Source organism: Cyprinodon variegatus, unplaced genomic scaffold (genome assembly GCF_000732505.1).
Source record: "Cyprinodon variegatus isolate N-32 unplaced genomic scaffold, C_variegatus-1.0 Scaffold844, whole genome shotgun sequence".
Classification (NCBI taxonomy): Eukaryota; Metazoa; Chordata; class Actinopteri; order Cyprinodontiformes; family Cyprinodontidae; genus Cyprinodon; species Cyprinodon variegatus.
In genome coordinates, this window is record NW_015151297.1 from 15,138 (window position 1) to 35,593 (window position 20,456).

The window sequence follows — 20,456 nt, forward strand, 5'->3', positions numbered from 1 at the left end:
TGCAGAAAAACAAAGGAACATTTTTAATTATTAATAAAAAAATAATTGGCTCCTCCTCTTCTCTTTGATGCTTTTGTTGGCTTCACAAATGTTCAGATAATAGTTTCAGCTTGTTAGAAAGACTGAGGGAGAACCTAATTTAGTTTCTTGTTTCCGCCCGGACCGCTATCAGTGTGACGCGCGCCGAATCTTTATTTCTTCATGGTGGATATTTGTGTGCGTAATAAATAAAGTAAGTGCCTTTTAGATATTACTTTACTCCTTACATGTTCTGCATTAATATAATTGTAGTGTGAATCATTAATTTGCGCCATATTTCTCTGTTTCCTGCTGTTCTGGTTAGCTGCTGTGATTGCTAGTGCCGGTTAGCATTTGTTGCTAATAGTAGTTTAGCTAATGCTGCTGCTGCCTAGAGTTGCTGTATTTGAAGCTGCATGGCTTCTGTTATTGCTGCTGATGCAGCAGTGTTTCTATGAGGATTGCTGGGATTTTGGTTAATTGTTTATTTCTGTAGCTGTTTGCTGAAATGTTTAGTGAAATCCTAATTTAGCTCATAAGCACTTTTATGTTTGTTCCTTTTTACAGACCTTACTCATATGCTCCATCATCCCAGCATGTAACATGTGTTTCACCTGTGATTATGCATCTCAGCCTGTTATGGACCATGTTCAGTGTTTGGAGCTGCATTAAAGCTGCCGATCATCATCTCCAGTCTCCTGATTCTCTAACCGGAATCTCCTAATCAGCCCTCCTTAACTTAACATGTAGAAGGCTTTTCTACACAGCTTATAGATGCAGAGCTTAGAGGAATTTAAGGTGGACTGGGCGTTATTATCATTATCTGCTGGCTGATATAAGAACAGTCTGCTTTAAGTCTGGACTGCGGTCTGATTGGTCGACCATGCTAGCTGTCAGTGAACTAAACCCAGGAATAGAAATCAATGGAAACTAACGATGAACAGAATTCAGTCAGAATTCTGAGATTAAAGTCAGAATTCCGAATTTATCCCCCATAATAAACTGAAATAATATTTAAAATCAGTTTATTTTTATTTCCTATTTTTTCTTCTTCCATATCCACCTGCAGAACCAGTTCTGGTTGGGATCTCCTCACTACTTAGAGCTGCTCTAATCTGTGTGGTAAAGATCTAACATTCCCTCAACGATCACAGCCTAATGGTTTCCCTTTCATTACATTTTCAGTTCTGACTTTTGGTCATTTCATATTTGAACCATCAGCTTTTCTCAACTGATTTTATTCCTATTATAGAAATATTTACATCTGCAGCAGAAACACTAAAGACCTCACTGGCTGTCGCTCCTTCTCCTCCTCCTCCTCCTCCTCCTGTCCGTCTCTCATCTTCTTCCTCCTGTTTTGTTGTCAGTCTAGAAGCTGCAGATGCTGCTGAGCTCTGGAAAGAAGTCCAGCAGCTGGAGGCTGAACTGAGGAGCTGGAGGGAAGCAGGAGAACCAGGAGAACCAGGAGAGGAGGAGAACCAGGAGAGGAGGAGAACCAGGGGAGGAGGAGACACTGAAAGATGGCGCAGGTTCCACAGCAGCCATCAGGTTTGAATGTTTCCTCCTTTCTTATTGTCAGGGAGCAGCTGAAAGGTCTCTGTGTTCAGTTTTAATCAGCTTTAATGATGCTCCTTCTGTGACCAATGGAATATAAACCACTAAAGGTCAGATTAGGAATTATCCTTGATATGTTTGGACAGATGAGGAAAGTTAGCTGAAAATGAATTTAGGGCTAAATGTGGGAATGTTGGCTGAGTTTAAACAGATCGTCTCCATTAGGTGTTAATTTTAATGAACTTTATAACAAACATTAACATCAATAACGTTTCTTTTCCTGCAGGGAAAGTTAGAGACGCTGATTTTAGTTTAATGAGTGAATAAACTCAGGAAATGTTGAAACGTTTTATTATAATCAGGTTTGTTTCATTTGAATCTTTGTTAAAGCAGAGGAGAGAACATCTGGAGAGCAGAGAGCAGATGTGGAGCAGCAGGAGGAGGAGCCTGATAGCAGGACGCTAACAGCAGCTGCCGCCATCAGTAAGGATTGTTTAACATTTTAAGAAGGCGGGACTTTATCGCCTTAATTATGATTCATTCATTAGAAACATTTTAACGCCCTGAAAAATAAATGTTTTTAATATCTTGTTCTTATAGACGCTAAAAGCAGGAACCTTTGAAGTCCCTGTTTCCGGTACGCCTGTAAACCCGACGCACAGCGTTAAATCCGCCTCGTTAAAATCCTAATTCTGAGACCTGATGTGGCAGAAAAGCTTTGATCTGGATCAAATAAAAGGTTTAAAATCTGAATTTGAGCTAAAGAGCTCTGCATGATGGCCGCCGATTCATCGCTCTCACAGCATCCATCAATAACGACCTTTATTGGCGAAACTTCAATCCTTTCATTTGTTGTTTAGCCTGAAACACTAAATTGAAAATGTAAAGAACAGCATAAAGATTCTGCTTTTCATTCTTTCTAACTTAGATCCTTAGAAAGGAGTCGGTATTAGTGAGGGAGCAGCCATGGGAATCTGAAACCTTCATCCTTCCAGAGCTTCAGCCTCTAGAGCTCATCAATCAGACGCTCGTTAATCTGACCCGTTATAAAAATAATATCTACAACCGAAAGAAACTTCAGCTGCAGATTCTTCTTCTCTTCCTCTGCATTCCTGGACAGACGGTGTATAGTTTCCTGAATGTGGTTTGCAGGGTGATGAGGAATCACACTTTGTTAGCCACGTAGGAAATATCCTGGATCTTTCAGTTGAAATGAGATTCTCTTCTTTCTTTATGTGCCTCTGATTTTATACCTGCTCTCCTGTAGACCTGATATTTGTCTTTTTCTTCTTATTTATTGGTCATTTGCTCTTTCTATGATAAATAAACACAAAATGCTTTATTCTCTGGCAGACAGAGAAAAAAAACCAAGGTGTGAAGCAGAAAATCAAATAAGCTCAAAGGGAATAATAATCAGAAGATGTTTTAATGTAACCAGATTGATCTACTGACAGAGACACTGTAAGGTTGTTCATAACGGATGTGATGTTTTCACTGCTGCCTGCAGATGTTAAAGAAGAGGCTCCTGATGCCGACCAGCAGGAGCTCCACCGCATCAAGGAGGAACAGCTGAGTGTGAAGGAGGAGGAGGAGACGCATGATAGCAGCTTTCCTTCTGTTCCCGTGAAAACTGAGGAGGAGGAAGAGAAACCTCTGTTCTTTCAGCTTCATCCGCACAAAACTGAAGACGCAGGTTTTCCAATCAGAGCTTCGGCCGAACATATAAAGGTAGAAATGAAAGAGGAGGACTCTGGAACAGCAGAGACCAGCAGGAACACGGATCTAAAGAGTCACGGAGGCTCTGGAGAGCGTGGAGAAGATTCTGAAACCGAGGATAGCGAGGAGGATCGGGAAGAGAGCAGAGTTCCTGAGTCAGACACAAACACTGTTAGCAAATCTGGGAAACAAGAAGCTAACAGATCTATTCAGAGTCGTTCTACGCCGAGATCCATGACTTCAGGACGTTCCATCGATGAGAAATGGTTCACAGAGACGAAAGAAGAAGAATCACTAAAGAAAAATACTAAACAGCTAAACTGTAGTGATGCTAACATGAACACGAGGGAGAAGTTATTTGATTGTACTGTTTGCGAAATTAGATTCACTAGAAAACATTCTTTAGACATGCACATGAGAAACCACACAGGAGAGAAACCCTTCGAATGCGATACTTGTGGAAAAAAGTTTATCACCAATTCAATTTTAAAAAGACACATGAAAGTCCACACTGGAGAGAAACCTTTCAGTTGCGACACTTGTGGTAAAAGTTGTTACTCAAAGTCTGAATTAAACAGACACCAGAAAATCCACACAGGAGAGAAACCCTTTATATGTGATAATTGTGGGAAAGGATTCATCTCCAAGTCCAATTTAAACAGACACAGAAAAATCCACACTGAAGAGAAACCCTTTGTCTGTGATTGTTGTGGTAGAGGATGTTCCTCAAAGTCTGAATTAAAAAGACACAAAAGAATCCACTCAAAAGGAAAAGCTTACGGTTGTGATACATGTGGGAAAAGATTTAACTCCAAAGGAAATTTAAATATTCATAAACAAATTCACAGTGGAGTAAAACCCTTTGACTGTGATGTTTGTGGAAAAGGATTTATCACACAGTGTGCTTTAATCAGACACATGAGAACCCATACAGGAGAGAAACCCTTTGTTTGTGATGCCTGTGGGAAGGGATTTACCACCACGTCAAACTTAAACACTCACAAACTAAGTCATAATGGAGGAAATGTTTTTGTTTGTGATGCTTGTGGAAAAGCATTTAGCTCCAGTGCTTATTTAAAAATGCACAAAAGAATTCACAGTGAAGAAAAACCATTTGTTTGTGATGCTTGCGGAAAAGGATTTACCTTCAATTCATATTTAAAGACACACAAAATAATTCACCACGGAGAAAACCCGCTTCGTTGTGATATTTGTGGGAAAAGATGCGCATCAACGTCATATTTTAACAGACACATGGAAATTCATTATTCTGCTGAGAAACTTGGAGGAAAAAAGTTACCCTTAGTTGACATATTAGCAACACGTTAAAATCCACAGAGAAGAAGAACTTCTGGCCGGTTTGTAAAGTATTTCCACCCTGAGGCTGTAGAGCAGCGGCTTCAGACCCAGAGCCTTGGTGTCCTGAAACGTTCACGCTTCCTGCAGGGCTTCAGGCGGCCAGGATGAGATAAACAGCTTCACCCGGTCTGACTGCCCCCACACCGGCCCCCTCCCTGCCCTCACCTCTTCACTGAGGGGGGGCGATCTCCACCCTGTGTAAGACCTCCTGTGTGGCACCGGTTCCCCAAAATTACTATTCATTATTAATAATATCTTTTATGTTCCAGATGCTCCTGTTCTTCCCTCCATCTCCAACCTTCTAACTATTTATTCCCAATTAACTTCTTCGAGGCCCAAAAACTTTTCCTTGATCCTGATTTTCTCTGCCTTCTGATCGGCTCTGATTGGCTCTGAGCCGTTAATGACGGACGCTATGAATAAAATGAGTCTCTACTGTTATTTGCGTCTCCTGTTCACCGCCTCATCCCAGCAAAGGCGCGTCAGCCATAAGGTTCCGCTTTAAAAACACTCCTTTAAGCGTCGGCTTAGCGCCTACAATAAATACTATTTTTATTTATTTTTCTGTCAACCTTCCTTCAATAAAACTCTTTCTTCATCTAAACTGCGTTCTGCTAATTCCCCTTTATTCCCTTAATTCTCTAACCACCTTTCTCCTCCTTTAACTCCTCTATCTCTCCTTTCCCATCTCACCTCCACCAACCTGCAGCGTTTATTTATTTTTAAACCAACTCTGGGCTCCTCAGAGCGACCAGCCTCCACCTTCCCAGATCACTTTCTGATCCATAAACGCTGACGGCTGTTTCCCAGATTTAGAAGGAGTTTGATTTATCAGTTAACTTTGAAGCTGCTGCTGCTCCTGTGATTGGCTAAAAAACTCACCATGGAGGCAGGTAGCCAATCAGCTGGAAGAATTGCTCTGGATCTCTTTTCTCTTATTTGTTCAAGATGTAAACAATAAAGAAGTAATGTTTTATAGGATACTGAAGGTATTTAATCCATAAGATTGTTTTTTATTGTTATTTTATTAATGATTTGTTGTTTTATTGTTGGTCTGCTCTATGTTTTATAAAATAAAGTGAATATTGGGTCATTAGCTAGAGATCCATTAAGATCTTCCATCGCTTTAAGGTCAATATTCATTATTTCCCATCAATCTGTTGGTTTTGATGGAGGGAAGGTTTGTCGCCACCTGCTGGTGACTCATCCTGCAAATAAAAACTCATCTGTTTAAAATTCTTTACTCTTTTTAATAATAATTTCCCAGCCTTTGTATTTTTTAAGGTTTTATTTTGTTTTTTGACTTTGCTTCTGCTTTTGTGTTTTTATCTTTGGTACGGTGGCCTGGAGGGTCCAGAAAGGTGCCTTTAAAATAAAATGCATTATTATTATTAAATCTGTAATGAGAGAAGCTTCAAATTAGAAACTCTTGAATTAGTCACGTTTTTATTTGGATTTAATAAAAAATCATTTTTATAAACAATAGAAATAAAAAAAAAATTCATCCTTCATTTGCTTAAAAATCGGAATGTTTAGTTTTCCTGTTTTTAGACCAGAAGCTGAAGATGCTGCTGAGTTCTGGAAAGAAGCTTTAATTCTGAGATTAAAGTCAAAAAATTTGACTTTGTTCCCATATTAAACTGAAATTAAATAAAAAAATCTGTTAATTTTTTTATTTTTCTAGTGACTCTAAACCTCTTCTGGCGACTATTTACTGGAAATTATGCTTATTTTTTTTTTTTATTATAAAGAATTTTCTAATAAAGTGTATAAAAACTGTCGGTTTATTGTTTTTTATTTATTTTTTTTTTATCTGGGTCCGTCTTGATGAGTCACGTCCCGTGCCGATGACGCAATCAGCGCGCGCCGCGGTGCGGGCCGGTGATCAGCGTGTCCCGCTGCTGCTAATAAACCGGCCGATGGTGAAACATGTCGGTGTTTCATGATGAGGTGGAGATTGAAGACTTTGAGTTCGATGAGGAAACGGAGGCTTTCTACTTCCCGTGTCCCTGCGGAGACCGTTTCTGCATCACCAAGGTGGGACCCGCCGAACCGCGGCTGAATTCTGCTGGATTCCTGTTAAACCTTCCTGTAGGAACCAGAAACTGATCCACTGACAGATTAATGTTATTTTATTAATGTCGCAGATGTTCGGCTGAACTCGGCTCGGTCTGTTTAATTATTAAAGCTCATATTTAGAAGTTCTGTACCTCCATCCTGCTGCTTGTGTAATCCTTTATTAGCCTCATTTAAGTTTCATATTTTGGTTTAACTACTTTCTTTTTTTACACCTTTAACTTTTCTGTTTGTCCCATCAGGTGTAAATGAACTAATATTTCTCTTAAATGTAAACAGGAAGTAGTTCTGTTCTGGGCTTTTATTCTGAAGGGTCATTCCTTTCAGAATAAATCAGTTATTATTTATAAAACATTTTAAACCCAGTTTGTGTTTTCAGGAAGACCTGGAGAACGGAGAGGAGGTGGCCACCTGCCCCAGCTGCTCGCTCATCGTTAAAGTCATCTATGATAAGGTCAGTCTGCCAGGGGCGGAGCTAGATGGGGGCCCATGGCCACCCTCAGCCAATCATTGGCCCCCCTCTACCATTATTTCCCCTCTAAAGGCCTGGTTCTCCTCCTGCAGCAGTAAGATTGATGCAGAGGTTTTTGATTTATGCTCATTATTGCAGCGTGGTCTGTTCTATACGCTGTGGATCTAGATACGGCCGAAGCGGAGAGGAAGTGGGGGCGAGTAGTCTGACAATGGAGGGACATAAGGGCCAAAAATAGCGGGGATCCAGGTGGAAAAAGGCTCTCGCTCTGCTAGCTGGTCAAACGAGTTTATGGTCACGAGTCGTTTTCCGCATTTTTGGTCATAAAAACAAAACGAGCCGGCCTCCTGTCTGCGCAGCGGAGCGTCTGGCTTTTTGTTCACTGCGACGCCTACGCAGACGACCTGGTTTCACAGTATAAATCAGCCTTAAGTCAGACGGTGGCAGCACTATGGAAGAAGATTAGGGCCACACAAAAAAAATAAGTTAACCAATTTTTACAAAATTTTTTTTTCAGTATAATATGAGGAAAAATAGCAGATTTCTGACTTTTTCTCAGAATTCTGACTTTAATCTCTATAAGCTAACAAACATGTTAGCATCCATGTCTGTTTTAGAGTCTAGTTCTCTTGTTTTAATCTCCAGATCTTCCATTAATCAAACAGCATCAGCATGGAACCTCAGGGACGGAAAAGTCTCCTAATTCCATCATTTTCCACCAATGTGTTCCTGTTTCTCCCAAACAACTGAAGCTCAGTGCTCCACATCTCCGCCTCCATGGAGACCATCTACATTAAGATCCACAATTCTCAGATTAAAGTCAGAATTCTGACCTTTTTCTCACATACTGAATGAAACTTTAAAAATCATTTCACCTTTTTTTTTATTTTTTAGTGGCCTTAATCGTCTTCCGTACGGCAGTGATACTATAAAGTGGAATAATCAAAACATTAAAATTTTTCATATCTCTTAAAGTTCCTTTAGTTCCACCGACAGACCGACCGATACGGAGGACCAATCCTGCCATAATTCTAAATACATACAGAAATAAATGACTTAATAATATAAAATTGCTTGAAAAAAGTAACTAATTATATGAACTTTTGTGCCATTAAATGTAAGAAAATAATAATTTATGTTTTTGTCAATTGATCAATTATTCATCTAAAAATATAGATTTTAACTTCTAGTTTAGTTTTTTATTCTCTTCTTGCCTTTATGCTGATTATTAACTCATTTATTCTGTTTAACATTTCTTTAATTCTTTATTTTGTCTTTGTGTTTATTGAAAGTGTTTCTTTTGTTCCGTATTTCCACTTTTTTATTATTTCACATTTATTCACAAAAACATTTTTAAAATCTGTTTTTAGATGAATAATTGATAAATTGATGAAGAAATATCTTATTTTTATGATTTTTTTCACATTTACTGGCACACAAAACCCTACTATTTTATATAAAGTAATTTATTTCATCCATTAAGCTCGGCGCGTTCGCTGTCATTGGAAGGAGGAGCTTTCTGTAGATATGCAGACATAGAATGACTCGTATCAACATGAGCTGAAGGTTCAAAAGGCCGACCCTGGGTCGCAGGCGGCACCTGGGAACAATTTAAACTTTAAAATGGAAAAACTTTCTATTTTTATTTTATTTTTATATAAATATCCACTGAATAAAATGGATGCATAGAAATGTAATTTATTTCCGGGTTAAATTCTGTTTAAAGTAACAGATTATGATTAAAAATGGACCTTTACTGGTTGATTTCCTTTATTGGGACCAGCTGATCTATACCTTTTATCTAGATGTTTAAATTACGCGTCTATTTCTTAGCAGATCTGTAGGAAAGTTTATTCGGTCTTTAATTAGAAAATATGGATGTTTTGCTCATTTTGAGGTCAGCCTGGATCGACCCTGAGCTAGAAACGTTTTCTGGCTCCGCCTCTGCTGTCTGACATCATCAATAGATCTGGATTTATAGATGGCGTTAGATAATGACGTGCCTTGAGATGAGATTCTGTTTATAAAAGTTCTAGAATCTTCTGTGATCTTTGAGGAAAGTTCTGATGAAACGAACGTCTTCCTGAAACCTGCAGGAGCTTTTCATGGCGGGCGAAACCATCGAGGCTCCATCTGAACCCAAACTGCAGCGCGTCCAGTCCTGAACCCGGGTCGCTTCCATCGGCGGCGCCGACGCCAGGCTTCGCCGTCCCTCCAGCTGCGGCGGTTCTCCTCTCAGAGGAGCAGGAGGAGCAGCAGGAGGAGCAGCTGCAGCACCTGAAGGAGGAACCCAGGATTATCCACAACAGAACTTTGATCTGAGCTTTTAGAGACTGGGAGCCGATCTTTGGATCATTTCACTGCTGTGATGCTTTTTAGATAATAAATATCATTATTGTTCATTTTTAACATTTATTAGCTTCTTTTTTCCACTTTTAGTTCAGCTAATAAATCAGATTTCTTCATATTCAGAAACTTTTTCCCATCATTACACAAAATAACAGCTTTTTAAAGGTTAATATCTTTGAGCTTAAGTAATTCAGGTCATAATAAGAGCCTATATTTTTATACTTGTTTGTTATTTATTATGATGGAACATAGAAACATGCTGTGAGTCGATCCTGACGCCTTCCTAACCGCCTGGAAACATCGCAGCGCTTTCTTCCACATGGATTCAAACTTTATCTGGAATATTTTGACTTTATTCTACAAACCAGTTAATTTTTATTCTGTTATGATGGAAAAGAAGAAAAAAAAAATAATAAAGTGACCCTAATTCTGTCCATTGTGGGAAAATAAAGTGATTTTCTATTCTGTTCTGTTCTTTGCTCCCCTTCCTGTTACAGGTGATTTGTCTCCCTCTTTTGGTGAAAGAAAGAACTGCAGCATCAATTTTTAAAACAAATTTCCCATTTTAACAAACTTTGACAAACTATTTGGTTTGTCGTGGGAATAAAATCACCTCTCAGACATTTTCTGGTGAAACAAACATAGTAAAAACATTTTTCACTGGATAAATCGCATCACTAAATATACGAGAGAGAAATCTAAATTTTCCAGCCAACCAGCTACTATGATGAGCTCCACATGACCTCCCTACTGATACAAGTGAATAACCAAAAATCTATTCTAAATAACAAACTAAATTTTTTAGATTTAACTGAAAATGGAAAAATGGCTCCTATATATGTGGCGCCGTTTGTAAAGTTAATCAGACAGAAATATTTATGGTTATTTAGCGAGTTTAAAGCAAAAAATGTCATTTTTTCACTGTCATTCATTAATTTATAAAAACCTTGTTAACTATTCAGTTTGCAACTAAACACACATATATATATATACGTATACATAAAAATAGAGATGTGAGTATATATTTGTTTATGCCTTTCTAAATATTTTTCTGTATATAGTAATATTTAAAAATGTCTGAGTGGCTGCGCTTTGCAGCATGCTTCCATCCTATTAGAATATTCTATTCCTATTAATCCCACTAAGAATATTATAAATACTTTGCTTTCAGCTAAAATCAAAGCCCTGTAAATTAGTTCAATATTCAGAAAGTTAAAGTTGATTAAAATTTATTTTGTTCCTGCTAAAACATTACACTGACCTCCCCAAGATGGCGCCAACAAATCACGTCAGCATCATCAAAGATTTTGCAGGTTTGCCCACTTCCAAAGAATGCAGCCATCTATAATTTTAATCATCTGTACTTCTAACAGTGAGACAGAATCCCAAAGAAAATTCTAGAAATTCACATCATATGAATTTATTAAAATTGAAACCATCTGATGAGGAAAATCAAGTATATGACCCCCTACCAAACAGCAAGTATTCTGGCTCCTACCAGCCAGTTAGTCTTTCTTTCAGACTCAGCCTCAATCCCAACCAATTATCTACATCAAATCCACCTGCCTCACCTCGTTACCTGTATGAAAGACACCTGTTAACACCCAGCATCCAACATCACCACCATGGGCAAGACCAAAGAGCTTTCTACGGACATCAGGGACAACATGTTGATCTGCACCAGGCTGGGATGGGCTACAAGAGAATCGGAAACAACTTGGAGAGAAAAGATCAACTGTTGGTGCAGTTATCAGGAAATGGAAGAAGCACCCTCCCTCGGTCTGGGCCTCCACACAACATCTGGCCTAGAAGTACAGATGATTATAGATCGTTGCATTCTTTGGAAGTGAGCAAACCTGCAGAATCAGCAAGGGGTCAAATACTTCTTTCTCCATCTGTTGACGTCAGAGCTGCAGCTTTTATCCGGTACATGACAGGCAGCATGCAGGGCGAACAGGGTCCTAGTGCCCCCCGGTTATTAGGAGCATGAAGGAAAACAGCCTGTTGGAGTTAAAGCAAATGAATTCCTAAAGAAATGAACACCTGTTAGGATTGATCATTTATCTGCACAGTTTTCTCTCTTTTCTCCTCAGTAACATTCAGACAGTCCTGAAGCGTTTCTGAATTTTCAGATTTCTAACTTGGTCCCTGAATCTATCGGGGTTTTTCCTTTTTTAACTTTAATTTCAGTTTCTATTGTCAGAGGCGATGGTCGCTCTCCCTGCCAGACCCTGATCAGCTGGTGAGAAATTCTTACCTTTTTTCACTTTAATCTACTTTAAATTAGATTTAATGTTTATTTTTCTAAAGAACCAACAGATTTAATCCAGCAGAAATGAGAAAATCTCCTAATCCTCCAGGATTAGACTCCCCGCCACCTGAAGCTCTGACTGCGGCCTAAAGTCCAGTTTCTGTTCCTCAATCTGCCAAAATGATCAAGTTAAACACAGGGGCGGATTTAGGACATCTGGGGCCCTAGGCAGAGATGGGCAGGGGGCCCTCTGAATTAAGAAAACAACACATAGAACAGACCCATTCTACAGATAGAGAAATGTTAATAGAATAGACATCCATTATCTGTTCTAGATTTTGTCCCTCCTTCTTGTTTTCCTCTCTATGTTTTGTACTCAGCTATAAAGCTGCAGCAGGAACATTCTGACTGATCTAGATCTACACTCCACTGCTTCAGGTTTTTTTTTTTTTTTGTTTTCCTGTTAGCAGCTTCATTGAAGTGAGCATCATGGATCAGTGTGAGGACAGAGAGGAGGACCCAGCCCCTCCCTCTGACACTGCTCTGCATGGAGAGCCTGAGGAGCAGAGTAAAGGTCAAAGGTCAGATCATCACCTCTAACTGTCCGGGACTCTCCTCTGTGTCAGAGCTCAGCATGAACATCACCAAAGCATCTCTATCCACAGGAAACGACCAGAACCTGGACCAGAACCAGAACCAGAACCCAGCTGTGTGTCCCTAAAGAGCGACATGTCAAAGGACGCCTTCTTTGAATTTAAATCAGACCAACGATCACCTGCAAAAAGGTGAGCCGCTTCTAAATGTTCAAACTAATTAGTTTAACCTAATTAACCCTTTAAGCTCTGAGGGTCTTAGGAGCAAATTCCGCCTGAAATTCCATCTGTGAATTAAAGCAAGTTCAGCTCCCAGACTATAAATTGGAAACGCAGTTGTGTGTATTTGTGACTGAAAGGCATTGAGGAATATTTTCCAGGTGGATCCACTATTTTAAATGTCACCATGTCTGATTTATAGATGATGACGCAAAGAAAAAATGAAAAGAAATTAGCAAATTTTCCAAAAATAAACACCATGAAAGCTCATTTGAAACTCTGGATGAATCCTCAGACTTTATAGATCCACATCATGACTATAAGTTAAGCTAATCTGGACTGAATCAGTTGAAACATGTTTGTTCCACAGAGGTTTTAGTGAGCAGAGAGTTAGGAGGAAATGGGATTTTAGCACAATGCTAATACTGCTAAAATGCATTTTTCTGCACATAAAGGTGAATCTGATCAGACCAATATGCTGATTTCCATTATTGGAGACCTTCTGCATGAGGCAAAGCCTTTCCTCCTCAGATTTAGTCGTCGTTTCATTGAAATTTATCAATAATATCAGCAAACTGGATAGAAAATAAGAATAACAGAGCAGCTAATGTAACGCATGCCGGTTCCATCACCTGAAATGATCGCACAATGACCTCCGACCCCTCCTTGGAAAGGCCTGAGCCTCTAGTTTCCATTGATGGCGGCCATTAGGGGGCGGGGCTAAAAATGAATACCTGCTGTTGCAGAGTCACACATGTCAGGTGGGATTTTAAACCTCATTTTATTTGTTTAAGCAGCTATAGAACTAAAAGTATTTGTGGAAAAAAGCTATCATAGTGGAGGGTTTTAACATCCATGATGACAATGAAGTTAATAGCTGAAGTGTAGCATTTAATGCTATCTTAGACATTGGCTATGTTCAAAATGTGAATAGTCCCACACATTCTCATCTTCAAACATTGGACCTTGTGCTGAGATACAGCATAGAACAGAGGTCACAGATTAGCGGACTGCAGGCCAGATCCTAACTTCACTTGCGCCGCTTCTCCTGTAATAGTTTCAAACAAGGGTAGACATGGCTGGGTTCCATAAAGCAGAGCCGTGTGGAACACACAGCTGAGACTGGATCAATGCGCGCAGCTCCAAGCTGAATAATAACAATGGCTTGATTTACCTTTTCTTTTTTTTGTTCTTTAAGTTTAGAAACTGATTTTGTTTTATTACAAACACACATATATTTATTATCATTAGATGTTTATTTTTTTGTCTTCTAATCTAGCCATCATCACCTTTGTCACTTTAAGACAATTAGCATTTTCTGGGTGGAATTGATGATTTATTGTGTTCTAATAGGGACTGGAGCTGGAAACTGTCAACGCAAACTCAAGTCAAACTTGAAGATGAAGTTCCAATGTGTGTTTGAGGGAATCGCTAAAGCAGGAAACCCATCTCTTCTGAACCAGATCTACACAGAGCTCTACATCACAGAGGGAGGGACTGGAGAGGTCAATGAGGAACATGAGGTCAGACAGATTGAAAGAACATCCAGAAAACCACACAGACCAGAAACAACAATCAGACAAGAAGACATTTTAAAGCCATCACCTGAAAGAGATCAACCAATCAGAACAGTGATGACGAAGGGAGTGGCTGGCATTGGGAAAACAGTCTTAACACAGAAGTTCACTCTGGACTGGGCTGAAGGCAAAGCCCACCAGAACATCCAGTTCATATTTCCATTCACCTTCAGAGAGCTGAATGTGCTGAAAGAGAAAAAGTTCAGCTTGGTGGAACTTGTTCATCGCTTCTTCACTGAAACCAAAGAAATCAGCAGCTTTGAAGACTTCCAGGTTCTCTTTATCTTGGATGGTCTGGATGAGAGTCGACTTCCTCTGGACTTCACCAACAATGAGATCCTGACTGATGTTACAGAGTCCACCTCAGTGGATGTTCTACTGATAAACCTCATCAGGGGGAATCTGCTTCCCTCTGCTCTCCTCTGGATAACCACACGACCTGCAGCGGCCAATCAGATCCCTCCTCAGTATGTTGACAGGATTACAGAGGTCAGAGGGTTCACTGACCAACAGAAAGAGGAGTATTTCAGGAAGAGATTCAAAGACGAGGAGAAGGCCAGCAAGATCATCTCCCACATCAGGACATCACGGAGTCTCCACATCATGTGCCACATCCCAGTGTTCTGCTGGGTCGCTGCTGCAGTTCTGGAGGTGTTGGAAGTAGAAAAGAGAGGGGAGCTTCCCAAGACCCTAACTCAGATGTACATCTACTTTCTGGTGTTTCAGATTAACATGAGGAAGACCAAATATGATAGAGCATCTGTGGCAGATCCACACTGGAGTCCAGAGAGCAGAAAAATCATTGTGTCCCTGGCAAAACTGGCTTTTGATCAGCTTCAGAAAAGAAACGCTATCTTCTATGAATCACACCTGCTAGAGTGTGGCATCGATGTCAGAGCAGCCTCAGTTTACTCAGGAGTGTTCACAGAGATCTTTAAAGAGGAGACAGGGCTGCACCAGAAGAAGGTATTCTGCTTTGTCCATCTGAGTGTTCAGGAGTTTCTGGCTGCTCTTCATGTTCATCTGACCTTCATCAACTCTGGGATCAACCTGATGGAAGAACAGTCAACATCCTTGAGATCTGAGACGAGAGAAGACGAGTCTGCAGAAACGGATATTTACAGGAGTGCTGTTGACAAGGCATTGCAGAGTTCCGACGGGCACCTGGACTTGTTCCTGCGCTTCTTCATGGGTCTTTCAGTACAGAACAACCAGAGACTTCTGGAAGGTTTGTTGAGACAAACCCCATGCTGTTCCAATACCAATCAGGAAACTGTCCAGTATGTCAAAAAGAAAATCAGTGAGAATCTACAAGCAGAAAAAAGCATAAACCTTTTTCATTGTCTGAGCGAGCTGAACGACCGTTCCTTGATGGAGGAGATTCAGCGTTCACTGGATTCAGGAAGTCTCTCCCCAGAACGACTGTCACCTGCCCAGTGGTCAGCTCTGGCTTTTATCTTGACTTCATCTGAACAAAGTCTTGATACTTTTGACCTGAAAAAGTATTCAGCCTCAGAGGATACCTTCCTAAGATTGCTGCCGGTGGTCAAACAATCAAAGAAAGCTATGTCAGTATTTAACTTTAGGTTGTATATACAATGATTATACTCCCCACTTTAAGATTCCCCCTATCTCCTTTTTCAGCCTGAGCCATTGTAACCTCTCAGACAGAAGCTGTGAGACACTGTCATCGGTTCTTGGCTCCTACTCATCAAGCTTGACAGAGCTTAACCTGAGTAACAACAACTTGAAGGACTCTGGAGTTTTCCTCCTATGTTCTGGACTGGAGAGTCAAGATTGTGCCCTGGAAGCTCTGAGGTAAGACATCCAGTGTTTTTATGTTGATGTTTATCGCAGCTGTAAGGTAGTGTCATATAAGGATCCAAACCTTTTTATATTCAAGGAAAGTTAATCTGTGCCAGTCTGCACCCAGTTTGAACCCAGTCTGTGTCACTGAGAGCCGTTGTAACAATGAATTTCCCTTTGTAACATCGATTAAGTACGTCTTGTCTTGGTCTACACTAGAGATATGGCAGCTATTGCTACGTTTCCTAAAGCTTGTATTATTTCTATGAACTATATTATCCATCCATCCATCCATCCATCCACCCATTCATCCATCCATCCATCTTCTTTCACCTATCCGGGGTTCATTCGTGGGCGTAGCAGCTTCAGTAGGGAGGCATAGATGTCCTTTTTTCGAGCCACTTGGGCCAACTCTTCGGGTGAATTCCAAGGCGTTCCCAGGCCAAAAACAAAGTCCCTCCAGCGTGTCCTGAGTCTCCCCATGGACCTCCTCCTGGTGGGATGTGCCTGGAACACCTCACCAGGGAGACGTCCAGGCATCCTAACCTGATACCTGAGCCACCTTAACTGGTTCCTTGTATCCGGGATCTTGTTGATGAACATACCCTCATCAACAGGGTATGTTCCTACCTTATTGATGATGGTAGGAACGTAGATCGACCGGTAAATAGAGACATTTGCTTTCTTTGGCTCAGCTCTCTCTTCACCACAACAGACTGGTACAGGGCACGCTTCACAGCAGACACTGCACCAATCCGCCTATCGATCTCCCGCTCCATCTTCCCCACATTCGTGAACAAGAACCCAAGATACTTAAACTCCTCCACTAGGGGTAGTACATCCTCCCCAACCCAAAGAAGGCACTCTACCCTCTAAACCTACTCTACCCCTCAAGACCATGGTTTCGGAGGAACTGATCCTCATTTCGGGCGCTTCACACTCGGCTGCGAACCACTTCAGTGAGAGCTGTAGATCACGCCCTGATGAAGAACCTCTAGAACCTCAAAAGATTTCTATACTATAATAGAATTTCCCTTTAGGCTTCATAAAGTATTGATTGAAATATATCAGGTTTGTTTCCCATTAATGGAGATCAGGTTCTGCCTCAAAATAAACATGCTGCTTCTGGTAGTAAATATTTTCTTCTTCTCTTCACTCCAGGCAAATTAAATAATTAGAATTATTTGGGAGCATAAATGATTTACTTTAATGAATTTCTTGTCAAACCAGGCTGAGCTCTTGTAATCTGTCGGGAACCAGCTGCAAACATCTGTCCTCGGTGCTACGGTCCCAGTCCTCTCGTCTGACTGACTTGGACCTCACTAACAATGACCTCAGCGACTCGGGGGTGAACCTCCTGTCTGCAGGCCTGGAAAGTCCACACTGCAAACTGCAGACTCTGAGGTCAGGAGGTTAATTCATCCGGTTTTCTTCTCCTGAATCTGTTTCCATGCTTCATTTCTGGGATGTTTCTGTAACTCTATTAATAGTGAATCATTTTGCAGCCTGTCAGGCTGTCTGATCACAGAGGAAGGTTGTGCTTTTCTGGCCTCTGCTTTGAGCTCCAACCCGTCTCATTTGAGGGACCTGGACCTGAGCTACAACCATCCAGGAGAAGATGGAGAGAAATTGATGACGGCTCGATTAGAAGATGGCCGTTCCAGACTGGAGACTCTCAGGTGCAGAAATAGCTGCAGTGAAAATCGGTTTAGTCTTTTCTTGAGTTGTTGTGTTTTAAGCCTTACGATGGTTAAACTGATATTTCATCACCTCATAAATCTCAGTTTAACTGGTTTTGGCCAAAAAAAAAAGCGTTTGTTTTAGATTTAGTGTGAAAGCTTTATTACCTCTGATGTTCTCAGGATGGAGCCTGCTGGAGTCCAATACTTGAAACCAGGTTTAAGGAAGTGTAAGTATTTGTTTTTATTTAGTATTAATGAGGCTAAAGGATCAAAGCTCAGCTCCTGCTTCTCTCATCAGATTCCCGTCGGCTTGTTTTTGACCGGAACACGATGCACAGAAACCTAAAGCTGTCTGAGGATAACAGGAAGGTGACGCATGTGGAGGAGGACCAGCTCTACTCGGATCATCCGGACAGGTTCGACTGGTGCCGCCAGCTGCTGTGCAGAGACGCTCTGATTGGCCGCTGCTACTGGGAGGTGGAGCGGAAAGGAAGAGTTCATGTTTCAGTGAGTTACAGAGGAATCGGCAGGAAGGGAGACAGCGACCTCTGTGAGTTGGGATACAATGAAAAGTCCTGGAGTCTCTTCTGCTCTGACGGCATTTACTCTGTCTATCACAACAACAAAGGAACATCGGTTAGTCTCAACTCCATCTCCTCCTCCTCCTCCTCCTCCTCGGTCACCAGCAGAGTGGCCGTCTACCTGGACCATCCTGCTGGCCTGCTGTCCTTCTACAGAGTCTCCTCAGACTCGTTGATCCACATCCACACCTTCAGCACCAGCTTCTCTGAACCTCTGCATCCTGGGTTTGGAGTCGGCTTCAGGCCGGGTCCCTCCGTGTCTCTCTGTTTGGTTTAGACCCGGAAAGACGCGTTCCATCACTCCTGCTGGAAAGCCTTCATGCTTTTAGCATCATCATCAGTTTGATCCAAACGTCTTGCTTTATCATCATTGTTGTTACAACATTCAGGTTTTCTGAAACAGTTTTTTTTTTCCATAGATTGAAATTAGGAGCTTTTTAATAAATATATTATAAATATATTATTGTTTTAAAGGTTTTAAATTTAATTAGTTTGGTTCCTGACCTTTTTTATCTTAATGACCTTTGATTGATGATTGTGTTTAATTGTTGTTATTCAGCATTAATGTGTTTATCTGTTTATCAATCCTCTGTTCAGGAAAGTTTATTTAAAAAACCTGCTGGTTTAAGGTTTAATCAGCCTTTTTAATCAGGATGTCAATTAATCAGGCTGTTAATCAGTCAAACAGTTTTCTGATGCTTCACAGGTTTAAGGTTCAAACTTTTATCCCAGAAGGTTAAAGGATGAATCTGAGTTTTTACTTTGGTTTCTTTTTGGTTCCATTGACAAATAATCACGTTTTAATGAAAAATAAAAAGTTTGTTCACATTGTTTGAATAATTTAAAGGACATCATATTAAAATCTAATCATAATATATAAAAAAATAGGAATTAAAAATAAAACTATCAGATTTATAGTCCCCACAGTGCAGATATAGAATCTGTCCTTAAAGTACAACCAAAGCCATTTACACAGATAAAAAAGTTAAGAGGAAGATTCTGAAGAGATGCTGGTTTAGAGTTCAAAGGATCCTGAGTTCAACTCTGAAATCCCAGAGATAATAATAGAATCCCTATAAAGGTTAAGTCCTTTTATTGGCTTTCAAAGTGAAAATAGAATCAAAAAGATAAATCCGCTACGAGAAGAGGTTAAAGTGTGACTAGAAGCTCATGAGTTCAAATCCCTCAGAAGTTGATCTTCTGTTTTTCCAACAACAAAATAATAAAGACAAATCTGCCTGGAGAAAAGTCCAAAGTGTGACACGTGTCTACATTTAAAAATGGGTAATGTGTGAAGATTTCTGGGTTTCTAATCTAAGGTAGATCAGAGCTTTTAAAGAGAAAGATTCTTCATCTGCCTTGTAGCTCAGATGGAATAGATGCTGGTTTAGAGTTCAGTGGATCCTGAGTTCAACTCCTGGTTCATCTCTGGAGTCTCATAGATTATAACACCTAGAATCACTATACATGTTACATCTAGATTTATTGGTTTTCAAAGTGAGAAATGAAACCAAAAAGATAAATACGCTACAAAAAGATGAGCTTAGTGAGACAGGGCATGTGGTGTGATTGTTAAAGCATCAGCTCTAAAACTAGAAGCTCATGAGTTCAAATACCGCAGAAGTTGATCTTCTGCTTTTCTAACGACTGTAGAAGAAGAAACAAAAAGATAAATGTGCCCGGAGAAAAGTCCAAATTGCCAAAAGTGTGGCATGGATGTTAAAACCTTGACTTTAAAACTAGAAGCTCATGGGTTCAAATCCCACTATTATCTTTTTCCAATGACTGTAGAAGAAGAAAGAAAAAGATAAATGCGCCCGGAGAAAAGTCCAAAGTGTGACAGGTGTCATAGCAGAGTGGGATTGTCTGCGACCGTAAGGCGCCAGTGGTGCAGAGTCTGAGTTCAATTCCATCTGTGGTTGACGTAGCCTGGAATTCCCACTGTGGTGGGTCAGGGAGGGGGCCGTGTCCCCTCCCTGACTTCCACAGCAACAACTGGAGGAGGTTATACATCAGGAAACAAGGTCTGACTGGAAATTTTAATGACATTCAGGAAAATACTAAAGTTTGTTTCTAAAAAACTAGTTTTTTTTTAACAAGACTTGAAAATGACCACTTGCATTATACTACATCATTACTTATTAACAGATGTAACCCATCTTTATTACATAGATGCATATACAACAAACAAGTGTTATACTTT

The 20,456-nt window shown here is 40.3% G+C and overlaps 3 protein-coding genes across 4 annotated transcripts; all 3 read left to right on the top strand.

The window, feature by feature from the left end:
* The first annotated feature begins 1,486 nt into the window (after positions 1-1,486).
* LOC107099192 (zinc finger protein OZF-like) lies at positions 1,487-6,364 on the top strand. 2 transcript variants are annotated; one of them, XM_015397227.1, is made up of 4 exons: positions 1,487-1,566; positions 1,966-2,055; positions 3,080-3,718; positions 4,223-6,364. In XM_015397227.1, the coding sequence occupies exons 1-4, from the start codon at positions 1,539-1,541 to the stop codon at positions 4,615-4,617; spliced, it is 1,152 nt and encodes a 383-aa protein (XP_015252713.1). In that variant the 5' UTR covers positions 1,487-1,538; the 3' UTR covers positions 4,618-6,364. The 2 variants fall into 2 exon arrangements, with proteins under 2 accessions (XP_015252713.1, XP_015252712.1); XM_015397226.1 differs by having other exon boundaries at positions 3,080-6,364.
* A 120-nt stretch (positions 6,365-6,484) lies between these two features.
* dph3 (diphthamide biosynthesis 3) lies at positions 6,485-9,990 on the top strand. The gene is made up of 3 exons (XM_015397205.1): positions 6,485-6,684; positions 7,103-7,177; positions 9,292-9,990. Exons 1-3 carry the CDS (start codon positions 6,577-6,579, stop codon positions 9,358-9,360), a joined length of 252 nt encoding a protein of 83 aa, XP_015252691.1. The 5' UTR covers positions 6,485-6,576; the 3' UTR covers positions 9,361-9,990.
* A 3,938-nt stretch (positions 9,991-13,928) lies between these two features.
* On the top strand, positions 13,929-18,587 carry LOC107099171 (protein NLRC3-like). The gene is made up of 6 exons (XM_015397190.1): positions 13,929-15,752; positions 15,829-16,002; positions 17,221-17,394; positions 17,496-17,669; positions 17,853-17,899; positions 17,971-18,587. The coding sequence occupies exons 1-6, from the start codon at positions 13,939-13,941 to the stop codon at positions 18,528-18,530; spliced, it is 2,943 nt and encodes a 980-aa protein (XP_015252676.1). The 5' UTR covers positions 13,929-13,938; the 3' UTR covers positions 18,531-18,587.
* Positions 18,588-20,456: the final 1,869 nt, after the last annotated feature.

What these genes read in the sequence shown, in the direction of transcription:
- LOC107099192 (XM_015397226.1), top strand. Translation starts at nt 1,539, where the DNA reads ATGGCGCAGGTTCCACAGCAGCCATCAG. An exon ending in GGTTCCACAGCAGCCATCAG is followed by an intron (nt 1,567 to 1,965) that starts GTTTGAATGTTT and finishes TTGTTAAAGCAG; the next exon opens with AGGAGAGAACATCTGGAGAG. An exon ending in AACAGCAGCTGCCGCCATCA is followed by an intron (nt 2,056 to 3,079) that starts GTAAGGATTGTT and finishes TGCTGCCTGCAG; the next exon opens with ATGTTAAAGAAGAGGCTCCT.
- dph3 (XM_015397205.1), top strand. Translation starts at nt 6,577, where the DNA reads ATGTCGGTGTTTCATGATGAGGTGGAGATTGAAGACTTTGAGTTCGAT. An exon ending in ACCGTTTCTGCATCACCAAG is followed by an intron (nt 6,685 to 7,102) that starts GTGGGACCCGCC and finishes TTGTGTTTTCAG; the next exon opens with GAAGACCTGGAGAACGGAGA. An exon ending in TTAAAGTCATCTATGATAAG is followed by an intron (nt 7,178 to 9,291) that starts GTCAGTCTGCCA and finishes TGAAACCTGCAG; the next exon opens with GAGCTTTTCATGGCGGGCGA.
- LOC107099171 (XM_015397190.1), top strand. Translation starts at nt 13,939, where the DNA reads ATGATTTATTGTGTTCTAATAGGGACTGGAGCTGGAAACTGTCAACGC. An exon ending in AAACAATCAAAGAAAGCTAT is followed by an intron (nt 15,753 to 15,828) that starts GTCAGTATTTAA and finishes CTCCTTTTTCAG; the next exon opens with CCTGAGCCATTGTAACCTCT. An exon ending in TGTGCCCTGGAAGCTCTGAG is followed by an intron (nt 16,003 to 17,220) that starts GTAAGACATCCA and finishes TTGTCAAACCAG; the next exon opens with GCTGAGCTCTTGTAATCTGT.